We start from the raw sequence: 22,487 nt of genomic DNA on the forward strand, positions 1-22,487 counted from the left end.
ATCAGTTTCTTAGCAGCCCTCCCCACCTCCAGCCCACCACGGTCTGCAGAGACAGGAGATGCCCTTACTTACTTGATCAGATACACATCATACTTCCCGGCGGAGCGGCCAGATTTCCTTTGCTTAAGCTTTCGGGTCCAACCTTCAGGCAGAGTGGGGTCGTCGTACATGGGTCCCCGGTCTCGAATGATGGAGCGTCGCTGTTTGGGGGATGCAGAAGCTTCTGGGACAGCTGGGGCTGAGCCTGACCCTTCTGAGGTCTCTGCTTTGCCTGCCTCTGCTGGCTCAGCAGAATGGTGGGCCGGTGGCTGCAGGGGCTCATGCTTGCCCTCTTTGTCTTCTTTCTTATCCTTCTTCACTTTTTTAAACTTCAAGGGTTTGTCCTTGAGGCCCTGGAGATCCTGGTCTTCTGATTTTTCTTCCCTGAAGTGTTAAACAAGTATGTTAGTATTACAGAGAACACACTGGTTTGCAGAAAAAGTGAGCAATGGCAGGTTCAGGGGACCCCAGCACAGGCAGGGCCCTGAAAGATGGGGCTGCCCTGCCAGTACTCACCCCGATCTCGATGCCCTTTCCCTTCACAGGTTTCTTTAGGGGCTTTGGGCTGCTGCTAGTAGTGGCCCACTGCCTGTACTGTGCACTCTACCTGCACTGTGGCCGCCTCAAGTCCTGCTGTCCCTAGTCCCACTCCTAGCACACAGAAGAGTGAGCAACTTGCACAGGCGGCATTTGTCTGGGTAGAAATACTGTGTGGCTTCTCAGCACACCGCCTTGGCAGAGGCCACTTTATGAGCTGTGCCCAAGGGCCTCTAGGTTTAATGGCTGACAAGAGGCCTTCAACTGCTGGAGAGGGAGCTGCCCACCCAAAATGGGGGTGGCAATCCTCTTCACGAAGGCCTAGCTTGGGTGTTACTATAGCCTCTGTATTTTGGGTTTTCTCAAATGTGTGCCTGATCAAAAACAGCCGTGGGGCACAGTACAACTTGCTGATGGGAACACAGCCCAGCATTCCCCACTGGGGAAGTGGCGTGCAGCACAGCGCTGTGCAAAGAACACATGGGTTTGGAGCCAGCCAACCTGAACTCAAATCCTGACTCTGCCATTTCCAAACATGGACCTGAGCAAGTGACCTCAATATCCCATGCCTCAATTTCCTCATCTTGACAATGGGTACCAACACCCCAGAGGGAGATAACTCAGAAAGGCACTATATAAATACTGGCCAACTCGGGCAACCAGAAACCACTGCCCAGGGTTCTGGCATGAGAAGAGAAGCGATCCCAGGTCAGGTGAGCCTTTATTACCAGATGCTCCCTTACAACACATGGCCTTGGCTGATGAGAGGAACGAGCAAGGAGAAAGGTGCAGAAGAGCGCCCTCCCCATTCCAGGGCAGGTGCCTCCCCATTCTTTCATGCTGAGTAACTCTTTCCCTATTCTTCAGTTCTGTCCGGTAGGGTCCCTTCCTTGTGTACTTCAGAAATGGTCACTGTGAGGTCCTAGACCCTGGGATCAGAGTCTGGGCATGATGCTCTCATGGCTGGGCTAAGAGGGCAAGAACATAACTCGGGCCAGGGGAGGTCTGGAAAGCAGAATCGTGGGCTTGGAATCAGCCACCTGCTAAGTCCCTCAGTTGGCAGTTCATTCTGGAAAAGAGCAAGACTATTCCTGTCCTCTGTGACTAAGACCTAGAGCTGCCCTGTCCCACACGGCTCATGTCAGCACTGGTTCACTGCCTTGTGGCTGGTCTACCCCAAGCAACTTCCCTTCTTGTCCACACTGTAGGGACTTCAATGAAAGCACCATGCTGTGCAGGGGAAATGAGGCTCGAATGATGTGGGTAAGTCAACAAAGGCGGGTTAGCACCAGGACTCACTCGGCGCCATGAGGACACACCTTTCCTGAACAGCTCAGGTCAGGCGTGGGGAGACCGGTCGTGGTGAGGGTGTCCCGGCCCACCTTGGGCTCGCCCCTCAGTTCCTCCCTATCCTAGATCTTCCTCCAGCAGTTTAGGGCTCCAAGAATGGGATCCACCAGATTCAGCTCATGGCCCACAGGAGACCTTTTCTTGCTGTAAAGTGCAGGTTCCTTAATATGTTCCAACACAGAGCTTACTTTTCAATTCTCCCAGTCTTAGCTTCTCAATGGGAAATGAGTGAGAAGCTCAGTGTGGCCTGCGGCCCAGTGTCATAGAGAGGAGGAGAGGAAAAGAGGAGTTCGCCAGCAGCAGAATGGCAGACAGACTGGAATCACCACTTCTACATAGCCCACAGAGGCACTGCCGAATGCCAGGGCTGCTCTTTGGAACCTAGACAGTCCCAGACTTAGAGAAACCACCACACCAAAGGAAAAGGTCTGGCTTCTTCAGAACTCTCATTTGTATTCCCCAAATACTTCAACCACCGGAAAGTCAAGTACAAACCACATGCCCCAGGAATGCCTCTTAGATATAATCAAGTGTGTCCATGCCATCTAAGGCAATCCCTTCTAGAAATTTACCCTGAAGAGACACCTCCGGAAATGCAAAACAACAGATGCATGATGTTATTTGTGAGAGCATTATTTTTACTAGCCCAAGACTGCAGACGACTGAAGATAGCCACCATCGGGGACCCACTGACTGGATGACAACGCCCACACCATGGAGAGCTGTGCAGCCGGAGACGGGGCTAAGCAAGAGAGCCTTGAACTGCTGGGGAGCAATCCTCAGGATCTACCATGAGGTGAAAAATGTGTATAGTAGGCTGCCTTTTACCTGAGGAAGAAGGGGACCTTAGGAAGCATACAGCAGAAACTAATGGAACTGGTCCCTGGTGCATGGTAGGTGGGAATGAGGTGAGGTACAGGCGCTGGGCGAGACCTCTCTGGGTATGCTGAAGTGTAACTGCAACTTCTCAATCATGTGTAAGTTTACATAACCAGAAATAAAACAAAAACAAAAAGTAACAAAACCCCACTACATTGAAAGTAAACAGAAACAAAGGAATTTAACTGTATATCAAGTTGATAACATACCACAGAGAAAAGATTTATTTCAAATACCTCTGACTGCGGTGCTCAGTACCCCGTGGGTGGGACATATTCCATGGCCAGCAACGGTACCCCAGGGACAGGGAACAAGCCTAGAGTCTGCGGAAGGGCACCAGGCTGGCAGTGGGGAGAAGCGGGGGTAGAAAGCAAGGAAGTGCTTGGAAGCTAGCAGGGAGAGTCGAAGGGCCCCTCGCACTGGACAAGGCTATGACCAGGTGAGCATCCAAAAGAATGAACTAATCAGAACACAAAGAAGAAAAAATCCACGTGGTGACACTGGGAGAAACAAGAAAGACCTAAAGGAAGTGAGGGGGCAAGCCATGTGGCTGTGAAAGGGGGAAGAAGGTTCTGGGCAGTGGAGAGGCCTCAGGCGGAGATGTGGAGGGCTTGGTTGGGTTTTATTGTGAGTGTGACAGGAAGCTATCAGGGAGCTTTGAGCAGGGGATGGAGACAGGGGCTCTCATCTTCAAGGGATCACTCTAGTCACTGTGTGGAGAACAGTTAAGAAGAAAGCAGCGAGGACCCATGAAAAGTCTCTTGGAATGGTCTTGACGTGGCCCAGGATGGGGACAGTGGAAGATATGGGAGCTGACCAGGAAGTGGAGCGACAGAGTTGGCTGCCAGACTGGTGTGGGGGTGAGGGGCAGGGACAAGTTAAGGACCATGGCCAAAGCCTGGGAAGATGACAGTGAAACTGACTGACGAGGGGGAAGCCTGGGCCAGGAGCGGCTGGGGGTTACAGCCACATCCACGGTTAGAAGTTCAAGGAGAGGAGAACATACCTCTTCAGCTACTAGCCACAAAGCAGGGAGATTCAGCTGTGCCCAGACTCTGACTAGAGTCTAAATGAACTGTTTGGGTTTTTAAGTTTTTTATTGTGATAAAATGTATGTAACATAAAATTTATCTTTTTAACTATTTCTAAGTGTAAATGAACTTTTTTTTTTTTTGGTGAGGAAGATTCGCCCTGAGCTAACATCCGTGCCAGTCTTCCTCCACTTTGTGTATGTGGGCTGCTCCACAGCATGGCTGATGAGTGGAGTAGGTCCACACCTGGGATCTGAACCTGCGAACCCCGGGCCACCAAAGTGGAGCACGTAGAACTTTAACCACTCAGCCACAGGGCCAGCCCCTAAATGCTTTTAATAGCACTGAAGATGAGGAATAAAAGGGCCTTTAATTCTATCTGTAATATTCTAGTTCTTTTGAATTTAAATTACTTGAAGCAACTAGGACAATATGGTGATTTTCAATTCTGTGCATTGAGGGGCACACAGGTGGGTGTTACTTTATTTTCTGACTGCTCCTCTTCTATTTAAAAACAAATAACAAAAGCCCACAAAGAAGCCTGGAAGCCATTCTGCTTGGCATGAAGTGGAGGTAAAAATGATGTGGAATAGGTAATCCAATTGGACTGAGCTGCCTGCTCAGTCCCAGGGTGACTTGAGGGAGGGAGGCCAGGCTGAGGTGCTAGGCAACTCCCCAAAGTCCCGCCCAGCAGGAGGTTTAAGGGGTTTGTTGAAACACATACTTTTTCAAAGAAACCAAACAGCCCTGTTCGTCTTCCCTCTAATCAGACCATATGTATGTGCATGTGCACACATGGGTGCACACATGCACACACAATCTTGAAATGAGTATGAGGAGAACTGAACACCAAGTTCACAAGTTCAACTCTTCAGCGTTGCAGAGGAAAAGAAAAGGAAATACAACTAGACAAAGGGACTTGTCTGAGGTCATGGTTGAGTCCACGTGTGTTCATCGACTGCCCATGCCCTGAGCCAGACTCTGCTAGGGGCTGAGACGCCAGGGTGGAATTAGCATCACTCTTCGTTCTTCAAGAACTACCAGGTTAGTGGTGGGGACAAAGAGGTAACAAAGGAATAGTGACACCTTCCCCTGTTCCAGGCAGAGGGAAAGCCCAGAGACTGAAACTCCCTGGAGGAGGAAGGCCTGAGCTGAGTTTTTAGGGCTGAAGAGGAGTTCCACAGGCCGGCAAGGAGGGCTCAGGGCAGGCAACACCAGACGGGCAGAGGCAGTGATATCGACAGCCTTGTCCCATCACCCCTGTGACGTTCCTCCCTAGAGGGAAAAGTGACTAATGATGCTTGTCCCGTGTAATCAGCAGCTCTGGGTCAGCCCTTTCTCTCATCTTGGGTTAAGATGGCACTTCTGAGAAGCCTTCCCTGCTCCTGCCTCCCCCCTCCCATGAGCAGGAGCACTCTATGCCCCCCAGTGTACTTCAATGAGACCACCGTGTGGGTCAACCTCCCCAGGCGGTGTGTGCCTTCTTTACTGTCATCTCCCTGCTAAATGCACAGTGCCAGGCACAGGAGCAGCACTTAATAATCATGTGCCAAGTGACAGTCACAACCCAGATGCTATGCTACATTTGCTTCTTTTTTTTTTTTTTTTTTAAGATTTTATTTTTCTCCTTTTTTTCTCCCCAAAGCCCCCCGGTACATAGTTGTGTATTCTTCGTTGTGGGTCCTTCTAGTTGTGGCATGTGGGATGCTGCCTCAGCGTGGTCTGATGAGCAGTGCCATGTCCGCGCCCAGGATTCGAACCAACGAAACACTGGGCCGCCTGCAGCGGAGCGCGCGAACTTAACCACTCGGCCACCGGGCCAGCCCCTACCTTTGCTTCTTTTGATGGCTGTATCCCTCTGGCCACTAGCTTCAAGGAACAGGGGCTAGCTTAGTGCCCAAAGCAAGCAGGCTCTGAGTAAGTGAATAAATGATGAGGTTGGGTGCTACCAGCAGCCTGCTGGGCACTGGTGGGTTGGGGTTGGCAGGAGATGAGGCTGGGGCAGTCACTGAGGGCCTCGCTGTCATGCACGCCCAGGAGTGCAGACAGTGCCATCTACAGTGATGGGGAGGGAGGGGTCATGGGGGCAGCAGTATGGAGGATAGTTACACTGGATGGACGGGTTCTAGGCTTCCACAGATTGGCTTCCAGCAATAAGGTGGTCAGGTCCACAGATACTCCTCCTGCTGAAACTACTAAAAATGCCGGACTGAGTATCCTCTAGAAGATGCTACAGAAGACAGTCTTTAAAATGTCTTACCTGTACTTACAAGCTGGCAAGAATGTAAGGAATACACAGGCTAAGGAGTAAGGGAAGGAAGGTAGGGTCCTGTTCTGCAGAGGAATCTGGCAGGCCCCCCTCCCCCACCAAGAAGTGATCAAACAGCACTACTGACCGTGGCCAGCCTGCTCAAGTGCCGCCCCATCCTGCAGGAAGGGGTAATGGAGGCCATGAGGAAACAACAAGACGAGTCCAAAGACAGGGGCATTGCACACAACAGGGGCCCTGGGTTCTTCAAAACAGCCTGCAGCATGAAAGAAAAGGGCTGGGGACTACTCCTGGTTAAAGGAGACCAAAGAGACAGGGCGACTGGCTCCATGGCTCAAAGGTGCCAAGAAGGGGCAGTAATGGGGGTATTTGGAGAAATGTGAATATGGTTCCATGTTAGCTTGACGCTAAACTTCCTGAGTGTCAGAACTGCACTGAATGCTCTTAGGAAAGCCATGCTGAATGAAGTACTTAGGAGTCAGTGTAACAACGGCTGCGACCAGTCCTCGAATGGCAAAACATGCACAGCATCAATGTGGCAGCAGGTTTAAAAAGGGGGAGATGACACTGATCTAACTGGAAGCTGTGCTGGTTGACAGCAGTATTTTGAAGCAGTTTCAAGCAAGCTTTCTGACAATTAAAGAGAGCCTTCACGTTACATGAACATATTAAGAGAAAAAGCTGGAAACCTTGCGGAAGTGCCTTCTTTAAGTGACTCAAAGAACCACAGTGTTGTGCTCTATACGGTGAAGCTATAAGCGTGAATGAAGGTGTCAAGATATTTCCCTGTGTTTAAAAAAAAAATCTTTGCTGAAGGCAGCGTTGCCTAGGACCTGACTCTCAATGTCGACAGAACGACTCATCTGTGCATTGTGTGGGAGGAAGCAGCCATCTGGGAGTTATGGTGAAAAAGGGTCAGCTGATGGCACTGTTGGGTGCAAATGCCAATGGAGATTTGAGCATGCCCCAGCGTTCTTTGAACCATAATTGTCACTGCTTTTGTTAGTGAGGTCTGGTTTCCAAATCATATAGGTTTGACATGGTCTACCCCAGCCCAGTTTTTCTCATAACAATTCCTGTTTTTTTTTCTTCTTCTCCTCCCTGAAGCCCCCCGGTACATCGTTGTATATTCTAGTTGTAGGTCCTCTGGTTGTGCTGTGTGGGGCGCTGCCTCAGCATGGCTTGATGAGCAGTGCCATGTCTGCGCCTAGGATCTGAACCGGCAAAACCCTGGGCCGCCAAAGCGGAGCGCGCAAACTTAACCACTCGGCCACGGGGCCAGCCCCCACAATGCCTATTTTTTATTGTGTGATTTGTAGAACACAGATTTTTTTTTTTCAAGAATGCACATATCACACTGAAGCAAAAAGACCTTCACAAATCTTAAATATCTATGAAGCATGTGAAAGAAGGCTCTTGAGTAATAAACCATCACCCATTGATTTTGCTGCTAGAAAGCAAACATTAGATCAAATCCTTCCTTTGATCTAGAGAAGGAAAATTAGAGTTGCAGGAATCTTGTTTTTAGGCCAAATCGCTGTATCCTGAGGGGTCTGATGGCATGCAGAAAGCAGCCTCAGGAAGCTGTACCTGGCGCTCATTTGACCCAAGGCTCCTGTGTATTACAGGGGTGTAAACAACCAACAGCTGGCAGGTGCAGCTGGCCAGGTAACTGTGGCTGAGGAGGGACCACTCAATCCCCAAGGCTTCCAGATTAAAAAAAAAAAAAGGCTACAAAGCCAGGTGAAAGCAGCAGCTGAAATGTTTTTTTTCACTTGAATTGGAATTCAGCCCCCTCCAGAGTGAGCTCCAGGGAACGTTCCAGAGCCCCAGCAAGATCCTGACCTGACCCAACTTCAGTCATGTTTGCACCAGGCCAATTTCAGGAGATGTTATTTCTCAGCACCTTTCATTTCCAGTCATCCATCCCATGAAGCTGCATAAGGAGCCCAAGTACCACAATGAGGCCACGAATCGGAAGGGCAGGGTGGCAGCCACTTCCCAGGTGAAAGGTCAGGGATCAGAGGAGAGAAATGGCCTCCTTGCAGTGGCTGCTTCCATCTTGAAGTGTCATTCACTTGGAGCTTCCAATTCTTTCTACCTCCAGTATGCGCTGCAGAATCTCAGGATCAAGGAGGCTTCTCTGTAAGAATCAATAAAGGCAGCAGCACTTTGAGATGTCAGCTTCAGCCCCTCTAAAGATCTGAGAGAAATCAAAATGGTACCAGAAGACAGTCTCAGTGGTGTCTGGGGAGCAAAAGAGGGGATGGGGTTCAGCTCGAAGGCTACCGTGGTAGAACCTGAAGTTCAGCAGCCCTGCATGGAATTCAGTATATTTTTAAATACCCCAGTTTTTAGAAGATGCAAGAAACTGTCTATGTTTTGAAAAGGTAAATAAAACAGTTCTTGCCACCCAAAGGTAGATCCCTCTCCAAATAAAGGCAACCAATGCCATACAGTAAGTCTCATCTTTACAGCATGAGTCCACTACACATGGGGAAAAGAAAAGCAGGTTTAAACAAAAATTGCCACTGTGGATAACAGTTAGGTAGTTCCTCAAAAGGTTAAACATGGAGTTCCCATAGGACTCAGCAATTCCACTCCTAGGTGTAGACCCAAGAGAACTGAAAGCAGGAACTCAAACAGATACTTGTACACTAATGTTCACAGCAGTATGATTTACAGTAGCCAAAAGGTAGAAGCGACACAAATGTCCATGGATGGACAAACAGAGAAAAAAAATGCAGTCTATCCATACAATGGGATGTTATTCAGCCTTAAAAAAGACAGAAATTCTGACACATGCTACAACATGGATGAACCCTGGGGAAATGCTAAGTGAAATAAACCAGTCACAGAAGGACAAATACTGTATGATTCCATTTATATGAAATGTCCAGAATAGGCAAATCCACAGAAAGTAGTTTAGTCATTGCCAGGGGCTAGGGGTAATGGGTAACAGGGATTAACTCCCAATGGATACAGAGTTGTTTTTTAAGGGATGATGAAAATGTTCCAGAACATTTTCATCATATCCCCTAGATAGAGGGGATGGCTGCACAACACTGTGAATGTACTAAATGCCACTTGATTGTACACTTTAAATGAGTGAATTTCATGGTATGGAATTATATCTCAATTTTTTATTACACCCCACTAAAACGGCAGCTGACTTCACCAATTACCCTTAATTGTACGTAAAGGTAGGTCTTAGGATGCCCATGCAGTGCTCAGAACCCACAGCTGTCTCCAAGCAAGCCTGTCTGGCTGCAGGCATAGGGCCCAGGCAAGCAGCTCTGTTGTCCATCCAAGAGAAAGAGGCCAGTGTAGGGACCTAGGGTGACACATGTTAGACTGGACCAAGCTGACCAGAATGCCATCTCTGAGGCCTAAGACATGGTAATCATGACAGAAAGGAATTTATTTCAAGAAGTTTAATGACTAGGCATTTAGCCAAGTCGAAGGCTGTTGGCCAAATATTCTGAGGGTATTTGATCAATCTTTTTTCTATGTACATAACATAAAATTTACCATCAGCAGCACTTAGCACATTCGCAATGTTGTGCAACCATCGCCACTATCTAGTTCCAGAACATTTCATCACCCCTGGAGGAAGCCCCATACCCATTAAGCAGTCTCTCCCCCAGATCCCCACCCCCCAGCCCCTGGCAGCCACTCATCTCTTTTCTGTTTCCACGGATTTGCGTCTTCTGGACCTTTCATAGGAATGGAATCATGCCATCTACGGCCTTTTGTGTCTGGCTCCTTTCTCTCAGCATAATGTTTCCAAGGTCCATCCATGGTGTAGCATGTGGCAGAACTTCACCCCTTTTTATGGCGGAATAACCTTCCATCGGATGGATACACCACACTTCGTTTATCCAGTCACATGCTGATGGACAGCTGGGCTGTTTCCACCTTTTAACTGCTATGAACACTTGTGTACAAGTTTCTGCATGGATGTATATGTTCAATTCTCTTGGGTCTATACCGAGGAGTGGAATTGCTGGGTCATATGAGAACTCCATGTTTAACCTTTCAAGGACCTGCCAGACTGTTTTTCCATGGGGCTTCCTTTGGGGGTGACGAAAATGTTCCGGAACTAGATAGGAGTAAAGTGGGGCAGCAGAAACTGCTTCCACTCTGGGATGCTTAGCAGGAAGGAGCAAGCTTTAAACAGAAGTCATCACAGCAAGAACACTGGGAGTGGTGTGGGGGTGTTTCATTTCACCTATGCACTCATTCAGTAGCTAACATTCCTTGAGCACCTTCGAGGTGCTGCACCCGAGCTGTGCAAGGGCAGGGGCGCCACAGGAACAAGACGCACTTTCTACCTGCAGCCATCTCTCCTCTTTCTCTGGGGTGGACAGTGTTCTAAGGCAGACGGTCAACAATGAAATCAGCAATGTTGATGAGTGCTGCAGAAGGGGAGAGACTGGGAGCTGGGGAGACTCACTGAGGAGCTGGGGAAGAGCTCCAGAATACAGATGCGATGGTGACACTGTGTCCCGAGGATGTGGAGCCGCTGTGGGTGGGGGAAGGATAGAGCCCAAGGCAGTAAAGTTGGTAAAGTTGTGGACCACAACTGCAACCCAAGCAGGGTGGCTTCACCATCAACTGTCTCCATGAAGGCAACTGCAGAGGGAGCTGATCAAATGAGGTAAGAAAGGGAGAAAATCAAGAACTCAATCCTTATTAATGATGTTTGCGTGATTTCATCTCTTCCCCTGGAAAGACTGTATTGTTAGGATTCACTCTCCATTCTCCAGGCTCCACATTTAGCAACTTCCCTTCCATCATGTTCCCTGGTGCCTTTGTTCCTACATCCTGCAAGGGTGCTCACGGTGATCTTCCACACTTGCCAGGGCAAAGCTGGCCACCAGTGCCCCAAGACAAATATCTAGTCTTCAAGGTCCCAACAGCCAGTCTCCATAAGCACTGACATCATTCTGCCCTTTTGGTCCCCAGTAATACATTCCCACAGCTGCTTCTTCCCCTAGTTTTCTGTTAATACTTTTTTCTTCTTACTTTTGTATACTTTATGTAAATAAGTTTTGCAGACTTTTACCAAAGTGTTGGCTGCTTTTACTGAAGAACAAAATATTTGCCAAAATAAATTTAACACAGAGGCAACATATTTGGGGGGAAAAAGGGGCAGAAAGGAGATGTCTAGTAACAGAAGAGAGAACTCTGCATAAGGGCCAGCTCATTTTGTCTAAATCTCTTGTCACTAATGTGAAGTGAATGCCTATCTCTAGTGCAGGTCACCCCACATCTGCATGCCTGATGAACTTCTGTTTCCCGATGATGACATCTGAGCCCACTGAAATGACCAACAAAATAGAAAAAAGGGGAAATCTCTCTACCAGTGCTAGCAAACAAGAAGGGTGCCACCAATGGCTGAGAGAGACTGCTGTAGGATGGGGTGCGGTTGGGGTCACTGCTTGCATGGTTCTGCCACACTCAAACATGTGAGCAAAGGAGGGATGTACCAGGTAGGTCTGGGGATAGGATTCCCCAACAGAGCCCTAGGAAATCTTCAAGGTCAGGACAACAGGACCTGGAAGCCAGGCTGGCTGAGGTGCAGTTTGCTGGTGGCAAATGGCAAGGCCTGGAAGCCCACTAGTGTCCTACATGGAAAGGCCAGTGATAGGCTGAGGGGTTTCCCTGGGCACTGCTGAGCAGGGAAGGGGCAGAGAAGGGCTACGGCCTCTAGTGCCCCTGTACTGCTGGAAGCCCCAGAAAGAGGTACACAGATATAGAGGGAGACCCTACTTGTTTCAGCGACCTCACAGCAGCACCCTGGGCCCCCACTTCATCCCCACCGTGGTTTCCGATGAGAGGGGTTCAAAGCCACTGGGAAGCTGCAGGGACTAAATCTCTATCCTATAAATAACTCTGGGTACTGGCTAAAAACTAATTAACATGCCCGGTGACAAGACAAATATCACCAAATTGGTCACTTCCCTGTGTACAAACACCAACTGGGTAGAAAATACAATGAGAAGATTGAATGACATCCTTCCAGTCAAGATCCCCAAGGAATTCCCTCTGGAGCTTGACATTTACCCAGAATAAGCATCTGTGAACAACCAGAGAAAGTACGTGCGGGGGGGGGGGGGGGTGCGCGTGTGTGCACGCACGCACATGTCTGTGTCTGTGTGTGAGTTGCCACACAACAGAATCAATTCCACACGGATTAGAGAATTAGGTTCAAATAGCAGGTTATAACTTCCCACAGAATTGCTTTCTCCCAATCACTAATAAAATGAGAAACAAACAAAGGAGGGGAGGAGTGTGAAGGGACGAATTCATCAAACAAAGGAAAGGGACATAAAATCCAACGCAGGATGTTTCAAAACCTGGCAGCCAGCCGTGGAGAGGATTCCAGAGGACAAAGCAGCAGCAGGACTGAGCTCTTGCCCCTGCCCCACCCCTAGAAGCCATGCTAGGGAGCTGACAACACCCTGAGACCTCTCAGCCAATAAGATGGAAGGAAACAACTGGGTGGGAGTCTGTAACTTTTTTCCGTTAGGCCCAGGAACTACAGAAGCTCCTGCTGGGAGGCTTGGAGGTGCAGGAGAAACAGCTAAAGCGCCCACCCAGTGAGCCAAGCCGTCTCTGTGGGAGGCAACCACTCTTGGGTACACACGGACTCAGGGAACCACCTGGAGCCTGAGGTACCCCATTCCTGCATCCCTAGGGAATGGTGTACACATCCCTCAAGCAGCTAGAGTGAGCCTTGGTATAAGACATTTAACGTAGTTCTTAGAACAGAGAGAAGAATCTAGATATTGCTGAAGACTGCCTGGCTGCAGCTCTCCCAGTGTGCAACTTCTCTCTGACCAAAGGAAAACAAGCTCACGATAGCCCAGAGGGGAAAGCAGTGAGAAGATGCCAAGAGAATGGGAAGAGAATGCCAAGAATTTCCCCGCCATACCAAAGCAAACAGAATGACTGGACGGAGCCATCCAAGCCTGAGCCAAGATGACAAGAAAAGACTTGGTAACTCTGCAAATGTATTATGGCCAAAAGAAAAAAAAGACAGGGAGAGAGATGGCTCAGGAAAGGCAAAGTCTCTCACCAAGAAAACGCTGCAAAGAAGAGAAAGAAACTCCTCACAACTTTATAAGAACAGGTTCTCAATAAGAGTTCAAAGATGAGATGATAAAACGGTAACATGAAAGGTCAAATTCTCAACCTAGAGAAACCAACTGCCCACCCAAACACATCATTATGGAACTAATAAATACATTCAGAAACAGAATACACATAGCTGAAAATAAAATTAGACATACAGTGAAGGCAGATAAAAAGACAAAAGCTAAAGCAATTAGAGCAAAGCTAATAGCATTGGAAAAGAGACAAAGACAATCCAACATAACGATAATTTGTGGCCCTTGTAGTAGGGAACCCAAAAAATGGAACAGAAGATGCCATCAAAGATATAAGAGAACTGACCTAAAACGAAGATGAGCTGCATCTGCAGCTCGAAAGAACACACTGTGTTCCAGGAAAGTGTGATAAAGGAAGCTCAACAGTGAGATAGACTCTGCTCCACTTCAAGGACAGGGGGAAGAACTCCTCAGGCACCTCGAGAGACAAAGCAAACAACTTCCGGGGGGAAACCTCAGAAGCCCAGGCATATGGAACATCTACAAAGCTGTGACGCAGCTCTGTGCAGCAGCGAGGAGCACAGGCTCGGGAGCCAGCCCGCGTGACCTCAGATCCTGACATGGTCGTTATGGGTGTACGGGTGCATGTATGTGTGCACATGCACAGAACAGAGGTCAGAGAGATGGGAAGGGGCCCAATCCCAGGGGAAGGGCTCTCTGAGGTGAGTCTGATCCCAGATCTGAAGGAAGTGAGGGGTGAGGGAGCAGGTCATGTAAAGAGGGGCCCAGGCATAAGGAGCAGCAAGAGCCAAGGCCCTGACCCCAGGAATAATCTGTCATGTTCCAGGAAAAGTAAGAGTGATGGGCTGGAACCAAGTTAGCAAGGCAGAGAAAATGAGCTCAAAATGAGGCAGGCCCAGCTATGTAATTTGCAGAGCCCAGCGCAAAACGAAAATGTAGGGCCTCCTGTTCAGAAATGGAGAATTTTGAGATGGCCACAGTACAGCATTAAACCAAGCACGATTCTTCTAAGCCCTGGGCATCATAGAGGTTGCATGCCCAAGAAGCCAGCCCTGCTTCCAAGCAAGAGAGTTTGGGTTTTATTCTGAGAGTGATGAGAGGCCCCTGGCAGGTTTTTCTCAGAGGGATAACATGATCAGATGAACAGTTTTAAAAAGTTCACTCTAGGGGCTGGCCTGGAGATGTAGAGTGGGAAGGGGGTGAGATGGCATGGAGACACAAGGTGCTGCAGGGCAGGCTCACAGTTCGGGGTGCTAAATGTTTATTAGGGATTGACACCTGTGAAAGGAGTGGGGAGGAAGCGGACCTGAGCAGAGGAAGAAGCCAAAGTGCAAGCAGGCCCAACAAAGCTCTGGCCCACCTCACCCAGGCACCTGGGCACTGCCCAGGAAACAGCATGACCTTGGTGAGGAGGCTCTTGCAGCTGAAGGCCGCCTGCTGACCATCCTCCCCATCAGGGATCTGCACAGTGCCCTCCATGCCTGCCACACAGGGCCATTGCAGAGTCCAGGCAAGCAATGTGGTGGCTGGTCGAGGTGCCATCAGTGGAGGGCATGTGTGTGCTGGAGGGAGGGGGAGTGCGGGAGATCAAGAGTTCTGACTTCCATATTTTATGTTTTCGGTCTTGAGGCATTTCACCTTCTTAAAGGGCAGTTGGACATATGAGTCTGGAGTTCGGGGGAGAGGTCTGGGCTAGAGACAGACATCTCAGAGGCCTCATCACATAGGTCTGAAGAGCCAGTGAGTGACTGAGTGAGGGCACTTCAGACGGGAGTGTGGACAACCCCTCCCCCACAATATCTGGAGTTGTGATGAGGAAAGAGTCAGCAAAGGAGACAGAGAAAGAGGAGTGAGGCAGTAAAAGGATGATTGGGTGTATCTGTCCAGATTACTGGTGGCAAGCAACAGAGATCAATTCTAGCTGATTTACACAGACATGGACTTTATTAAAAGGCTACTGGCAAATGGAAGGTGGTGATATTTGCATGATGATATGAACATACTTAATATCATAGAATTGTACACTTAAAAATGGCACAAATAGGGGCCGGCCCGGTGGTACAGCAGTTAAGTGCACACGTTCCACTTCGGCAGCCTGGGGTTCACCAGTTTGGATCCTGGGTGCGGACATGGCACTGCGTGGCAAGCCATGCTGTGGCAGGCGTCCCACATATAAAGTAGAGGAAGATGGGCATGGATGTTAGCTCAGGGCCAGTCTTCCTCAGCAAAAAGAGGAGGACTGGCAGCAGATGTTAGCTCAGGGCTAATCTTCCTCAAAAAAAAAAAAAAAGGTACAATTTTAGGTGTATTTTACCACAATAATAAAAATTGGAAAGAAAAAGGCTCTTAGGTGGCCAGAGATCCCCAGGGGGCTGGAGAAATGGGTTTGAGTTTAGTTGGGCAGCAACAAAATATTCCAAATTCTGCTGCCAGGCTGGTACAGGGCAGCCGGCACTGCCTCTGCCACCCTGCAGGGGGCACCGCGGCCACTGTGGTCCAGGAGCTGGTCCTTCCTGCAGCCCTGACACTGAATGAGGGCTCCTCCTACTGGCCTTGACCCACTCGGCAGGTGGGTATAACTGATGGGCACATGCCCTTACCGTCCTGCAGGACTCAGGCCTTCTGTAGAGGGTCAGACACTAAGTAATTTCTACTTTGCCGGCCACAGTCTCTGTCACAACCACTCAACTTGCCAGTGTGGTGGGAGAGCAGTCACAGACAATGCATAAAGGAAGGGGTGGGACTGGGTTGCAATAAAACTTTATTTACAAAAACAGGCAGTAGGCCCTATTCGGCCTTGGGATGTAGTTTGCTGACTGCCTCCCCAACTGAAAGGGAAGCTAGGAAAAGCAGCATCTGGCATTTTCAGTGACTATAGTCAGAGGTCACCTGGCCTCCCATCAAACTCAGAAGGTGGGCTGAGAGTTCCCCAAACACAGAAGGGGGCTCAGATGTGAGGTTAGGTGGTCAAAGAAAATAAAACTGACTAAGCCAGTGACACTGCACCAGGAAAAGGTGGGGTCCCTGAAGAGACACAAGGAAGGGGTTTACAGGAAGGAACAATCATGTCAAGAAGGGGACTCGCCAGTGGCCATGGCAACATGGACATCCACTGGGGGCTGACAGGACTGTTCCGTGGAGTGCACTGAGCAAAGAGTGGGAAGTGAGGAGCGGGGATGGTGAGTAGCCAAGTCTTGACAAGCCTGGCAAAAGTGGGAACAGAGAAGTGGGTGGGAGCTGAGAAGGGAGTGCTCAGTGAAGACGGGAAATTCTAAAACATGTTTGTATGGCGATGGGCATGATTCATGAGAGGACAGAAGACTGAGAGTCCTGGGGAGCGTGGAACCCGCAAGCTAGGAGCACAGGAAGTTTTTGTCACCAGTGGAGTTGTCTGTCAGAGCACCAGGGGTGGAGTAGTTTCCAGTGATGACAAAGTCCAGGCTGTGACTGTGGCAGTGGGTGGTTGAGGTCACTGGAGCAGAGGTGGTCAAGAAGACAGGCAGCCAGGCACTAGGAGGACCATCTACGTGCACACTTAAATCACCTGTGAGACAGAAGGGACTGGAACAGAAAGACAAAGACTGGGCCTGGCAGCAAATCCTCAGTGGAGGGGGGACTGTCTGGGGTAGTGAGCAAGCCCATGACAGGGAGTGTGTGGGCTTAGAAAGCTGAGTGGCATGAGCATCACAACGTGGTTTTTATGAGAGCATGGATCTCGAACGCAGAAGACACAGCTCCTCCCCCTGCTTGGGGTACATGAGCTGTGACAGTCAACAGACTGCTCTCTTGGTATGAGGTACTGCCGGGGAGCTGGGAGCACGAGAGGAGGGATCTAACCCGGATGGGGTCTGGGGTCTTAGGGAGGGCTCTCTGCAGGAAGAGATACCTGAGCTGAATCTTCAAAAATAAGCAGGAGGAAGAAATGCGGCAGGGGAACCACGGACAAAGGCTAGGATTGTGAAAGCAGTCCTGTACGGCCGAGGGGCACAGGAAGGAGAAAAGGAGTGGCAACAGAAGAGGCCAGAAAGAGGCAGGGGTCATGCTAGCGGCTTCGACACCATTTGAAGACAGAGGTACCAGTCTCAGGGTTTAAGCAGGGGAGTGAGATTTGACACTAGGGACTGTATGTAAGATAGAAACGTGTAGGAGAACTGCTGAGTTATTGTAGGAGTCCTAGAGAGAGGAGGGCTTGAACCAGGGCGGTGGCAGAAGGAATGAAGAGAGAGGTGGGAGAAATGAAGGAACAATGGGCAGGGCTGACTTGCTTGCTTCCTGATGTGGGCAGTGAAGGGCAGGGTGGGCGACTCTCGGGTTCCAAGCTTGCGTGACTGGTGGTGCTGTCGACTGATAGAGACCAGAGGACATTGCGTTTGGCTGGTCTTCTGATCTATCCTCCTTATTTTAGGGGAGGCAGGGGGTGGTAGGCAGCAGTGGGTTAAGGACAATGGGAGGGAGAAGAAAGGGCAAAACCCCTCAAATGGCAATATCTGACTAATGGTCACATACACCCCATGAGCCCTTTTTTTTTTTAACATGAAGCAAAACAAGTTTTATTTCTTTCATATTTCTTTTTAACGCTCTCTGTCGCCACCTAATGGGATGTCAGCTGAAACCCAAAGACTCACCCGTGGACAGACAGGAGGCTCCTGAGACAGCAGCCACCCAGGCAGGGGGGATAGGACACCGCCTGGGTGAAGGACCTGCCCGGCTAACTTCAGATGTCTGACAATACCTCTAGGGTCCACGGGACAACCTTCTGGAAGATCAGAGGTTCCTGCAGCTAACAGAGACATTCATTCATTAATAATACCTCGTAAGATCATTTTCTGCAGATGTGCTTCGAGCTTGACTTCTCTGTACTCCCAGGATCAACTATCAAATTGAGGCATGCTGAGGGAACCACTGTGTAGACATCCATGAAACTGTTGTTTGGTGGGACAAAAATTCTGGGGCACCTGAGCCTAGTGAGCTCAGTTTTTGGTTCTAGTGTTTACTGTACCACATCTAGGTTTAGGTGGACTTACTTTATAAATTTGGGAATGCAAAAAAATCTCCTAGTGAAAAGTCTTAGCTCTGGGGGCAAAACAAGGAGCTACACCCCTTGCTTCCAATTGCCTTCCTTCCACAGTTCTGACACGCCTACAAATATCATTCACTGAACAAGAAGTGTAGCAAGCCACACCAGAGGCGACAAGGGGAGGCTGTGGTGGGCGAGTGGAGGCAGTCACTGCCCTCAGTGGCTTCAGCCTAGAGGGGGCACATGCGGCAAGTGGTAACTTCATAGTCATCTGGGACTGCTTGGAAAGAAGTCTACTGGAGCCTCAATGCAGGATACAGAGCCTAGTGCAGAGGAAGGGACAAAGACGGAAGGGCCAAAGAGCATGACCTTATTTAACTCCCCTTTTTGCCAGTGAAGAGACACAAGAAGGAAATCAACAATTTCACATGCCAAAGAGAAGCCACTAAGATAAACGCTTGAGTATGGTAAGTTCTCACCTGCAGAGTGTGGGTAAGCACAAGCCTACCTTGCAGGCTGGTACGGATTCCATGAGTGGATCCTAATCAGGCAGGCAGGCAGACAGCAGTCTGTCCAGAACCACTGCACATGAGTGGGGGGTGGGCAGAGGAAGGACCCAGTAGAGATGCGACCCCAGGGGCTGATCAACAGGAAGGTAGAGCTGGTGAATATAAACTACTCTTTTGGAAAGCCAGGCACAGAGAAGATGTGGGGTGACCAGAGGCAAGGGGTAGGGAGCTGACAGAAGGCCAAGAGAAGATACACTAAATTTGTGATGGAATGTAAGGCAGCTTTAAAAGGACCTTTACTGTTTTTTAACACACAGGTGTCTTAGTCTCGACACCTGTGCTTGGCTGCCACAGTGAAATACCACAGACTGGGTGGGTTAAACAACAGAAATTTATTTCTCACAGTTCTGGAGGCAGGAAGTCCAAGATCAAGGTGCCAGCAGATTCGGTGTTTGGTGACAGCTCTCTTCCTGGCTTGCAGATGGCTGCCTTCTCACTGTGTACTTATACAGCACATGGTGGGGAGAGTGTGAGCTCTCTGATGTCTCTTTTTAAACGGACACTAATCCCATCAGGCTCCACCTTCATGACCTCATCTAACCCTAATTACCTCCCAAAGGTTCCATCTCCAGATATAGTCACATTGGGGGTTAGAGCTTCAATATATGAATCTTGGGGGGACACAAATACTTTAGTCCATAAGAATGGGGATGTTTGTGTTGTATTGTTAAATGGAAAATGAAAAGGCAGGGTATGGCACCATGCATACTGTGTGATACCAATTAAAACTCAATCCAGGAGATAGTGGCACAGAAATGTAAATGTATTTAATGCCACTGAACTGTACACTTAAAAATGGTTAGGATGGTCAATTTTACGTTATGCGTATCTTACCACAATTTTAAAAAAAAGACTCAATCCAAGAGAAGGCAAGAGAGGAGAAAAAATACAACAGACAATGTGAAAAAAATAGAATGCACAAAATAAAATGGTATAAACAAATCTAAATGCATCAGTAATTAAATAGACGTTAATGGTCAAAACAGACAGAATGGATCTTTTAAAAATCTAGCCATTTGTCATTTTCAAGAGCTATACATCTAACCCACAAAGACAGAGAAGGGAGGAACGTGAAAAGCAGTAGCAGTGACCAGAAACACAGGCGGCGCAGTGCTATTGCTTTCAGGTGAAGTCAAAGTCAAGGCAAAAGCACTATTATAAAGAGGGTCACTTCATAATGCCAAAGAGTTCAATTCACTGGGAAGATAAAAACCACTTCTAAAACTGAAAACCTGGCCTCCAAATAAATAATAAAGCCAAAATTAACCAAGCCCATGGAGAAACCGTGACACACGTTCCCTAGCAGTAGGTAAACCAAGTAGACAAAACGACAGTAGCAAGAGAGGATCCACACTTTCATAACCCAGTGGACAAAACTGAGGTGATAAGCTTATGCAGGCTCTGCACCCCCAGCTGGTGGGTGCATGCTGTGTTCAGGCGGTCACGCGCTTCCAACAAGCCACAAGAGCTGCTGTCACACAGATCATGTCCTCTGACCACAGTGCAGTTTAGCTAGAACTTGACTTTTTTTTTTGAGGAAGATTAGCCCTGAGCTAACATCCGTGCTCATCTTCCTCTACTTTATATGTGGGACGCCTACCACAGCATGGCTTGCCAAGCGGAGCCATGTCTGCACCTGGGATCTGAACTGGCAAACCCCAGGCCGCCGAAGCGGAACGTGCAAACTTAACTGCTGTGCCACCGGGCTGGCCCCTAGAATTTGATTTCTTAGAACAGTAACTAGGAAAAAAACCCATAAAGCCACATGCTTGGAAATTCAAAAACACACTTCTAAATAATTTTGGGCCAAAGAAAGAATCACAAATAAAATTAGAAAACCTTTTGAGCTGACTTAAAAGTGGTAACACTATACATTGAAACTCGCTGGATGGATGCAGCTGAAATAGTTTGAGAGTCAGCTGTAAATGCTCACACCGTATTTGAAAAGAAGGCTGGAAATCAATGAGCTAAGTCTACAATTTAAGAATTGAGAAAAAGAAAACCAGAGAATGTACCCCAAGAAAGCAGAAGATATAATAAAGATAAAAGCAGAACTCAATGAACCAGAAAGCAGACATGCAGTAATACAGGACAATAATACTCAGAAGTTCACTCTTTGAAACACGAATAAAACCAACAAAATTCCACCAACACAAGAAAAAAAAGGGAGAACGTACAAGTGAACAATACTAGAATGAAAAAGGAGACATAAATACAGATGTTACAGAGATTTATAAAAAGATGCGCACAACTTCATGCTAGTAAATTTGGTAATGTAGACAAAATGGACAAAAATATACCTTAGCCACACTGACCCGAGCAGGTGCAGGGAAAATAAAAATAGGTTTTGAAGTGTGTGTACGTGCACAAAACACCTCAAAGGACACATACAGGACCCCGGAAGCAGATGTTCCCTGTAGAGGGGCCTGGGTGGCAGCAGGGACACTCAGAGACCAAGCGTCATTCTAGAATTTGCACTTCCTGAGTTGTGAATTGTGTGCATGCGTCATCTGCTCAACAGTGGATCCAAATACACCCGGAGACAAGGAAAGGCCTCACCTGGCTGCGTGTGCAGACTGGCCCAGGAGGTGGGGAGCAAGCTGTGCAGCAGGAGCAGATCCCAATATCAGCTGGCACTAGGTCTTGTCTTTCTTTCTTTTTGTACTTTTAATCTTTACAATTTTGGTAGGTGAAAATGGCATCTTCTTTGTTCTCATTCGTGTCTCTTTCATTATCACCGAGGCAGAACTCTTTTCCTATCTTCATTGGCCACCTGTATCTCTTCTTTTATGAATTTCCTGTTCATATTCTTTGTTCATTAGTGGTGACTAGTGGTAAGTTAGCAATAAGAACTGTTGCTTTCAAATCTAGACTGAAAAGGAAATTTAAAGATCTGCCCAAGTGCACTCACAATAAGTGACTGTTGAATGCCCAAACTAATTGTTCCCACTACCCAGTTGGAGGCATTAAGCCTAGGGTCATTCATTGGATGGTGATCTGCAGCTGAACTATTTTCCCCAATCCAAACACTTCAGACTCACCCAAATCCCATGAAACTGCACCCAAGCATGCATGCATTCATTCATTCGTTCACTGAACAGCCTGTTTGTCAAGCACTGTGCTTTGATGGAGGCCAGGGTCTGCTGAGAGCCTCACTCACAGTGGGCACCAGCAGCACTTCCCACCCTTCCTCACCCCTTTCCAGAAGGGCCCTTTGAGCTGCTATCAGTACTCCTAAGTTAATCGCCCATTACCCAAATGATACAGAGTCAATCAAAAAGCTCAACCAGGACATTTTCCCAATACTTTCACAATCATTGCTTTACATACAATCTCACTGAATGCTCAGCAACCCACCATAGCAGTGTTTAACCCCGAAGGCAACACTGAGGCTCAAGGAGGGAAAAGTGACTTGACAGCTAGTAGGTGAATGAGCTGGGATTTAATCCTAAGGCGACATGGCTCAAAAAACCTATGCTCATCCACTATATTCAAGATAAAATTGTGAAAGCATGTTTTTACCTTGCCCAGACCCCATGAATTGCATCAAGGTCCTGGGTTGTAAGTAAGAGAAACCAACTCTAGCTAACTTCAATCACAAAGGAGTTCTTTGGCAGATCTGGAAATGGAGAGAAGAATAGAGAACTAAGCCCAGAAAAG

At 48.3% G+C, this 22,487-nt stretch overlaps 1 protein-coding gene across 13 annotated transcripts in view; it reads right to left on the minus strand.

Annotated features, from left to right (window-relative positions):
* MECP2 (methyl-CpG binding protein 2) overlaps window positions 1-22,487 on the minus strand; it is a 71,418-nt gene that overhangs the window by 8,898 nt on the left and 40,033 nt on the right. For 5 of the 13 annotated variants that reach the window (XM_070257637.1, XM_070257644.1, XM_023633388.2 and 2 more), the window contains one exon: window positions 73-423. In XM_070257637.1, coding sequence (XP_070113738.1) covers window positions 73-423 — 351 coding nt within the window. Of the gene's footprint in view, window positions 1-72; window positions 424-17,866; window positions 18,022-19,170; window positions 19,271-21,386; window positions 21,700-22,349; window positions 22,447-22,487 lie in introns of all 13 variants that reach the window. The other 8 variants (XM_070257640.1, XM_070257646.1, XM_023633390.2 and 5 more) reach the window with 5 other exon arrangements.

Source organism: Equus caballus, chromosome X (assembly GCF_041296265.1).
Source record: "Equus caballus isolate H_3958 breed thoroughbred chromosome X, TB-T2T, whole genome shotgun sequence".
NCBI classification, from domain to species: Eukaryota; Metazoa; Chordata; class Mammalia; order Perissodactyla; family Equidae; genus Equus; species Equus caballus.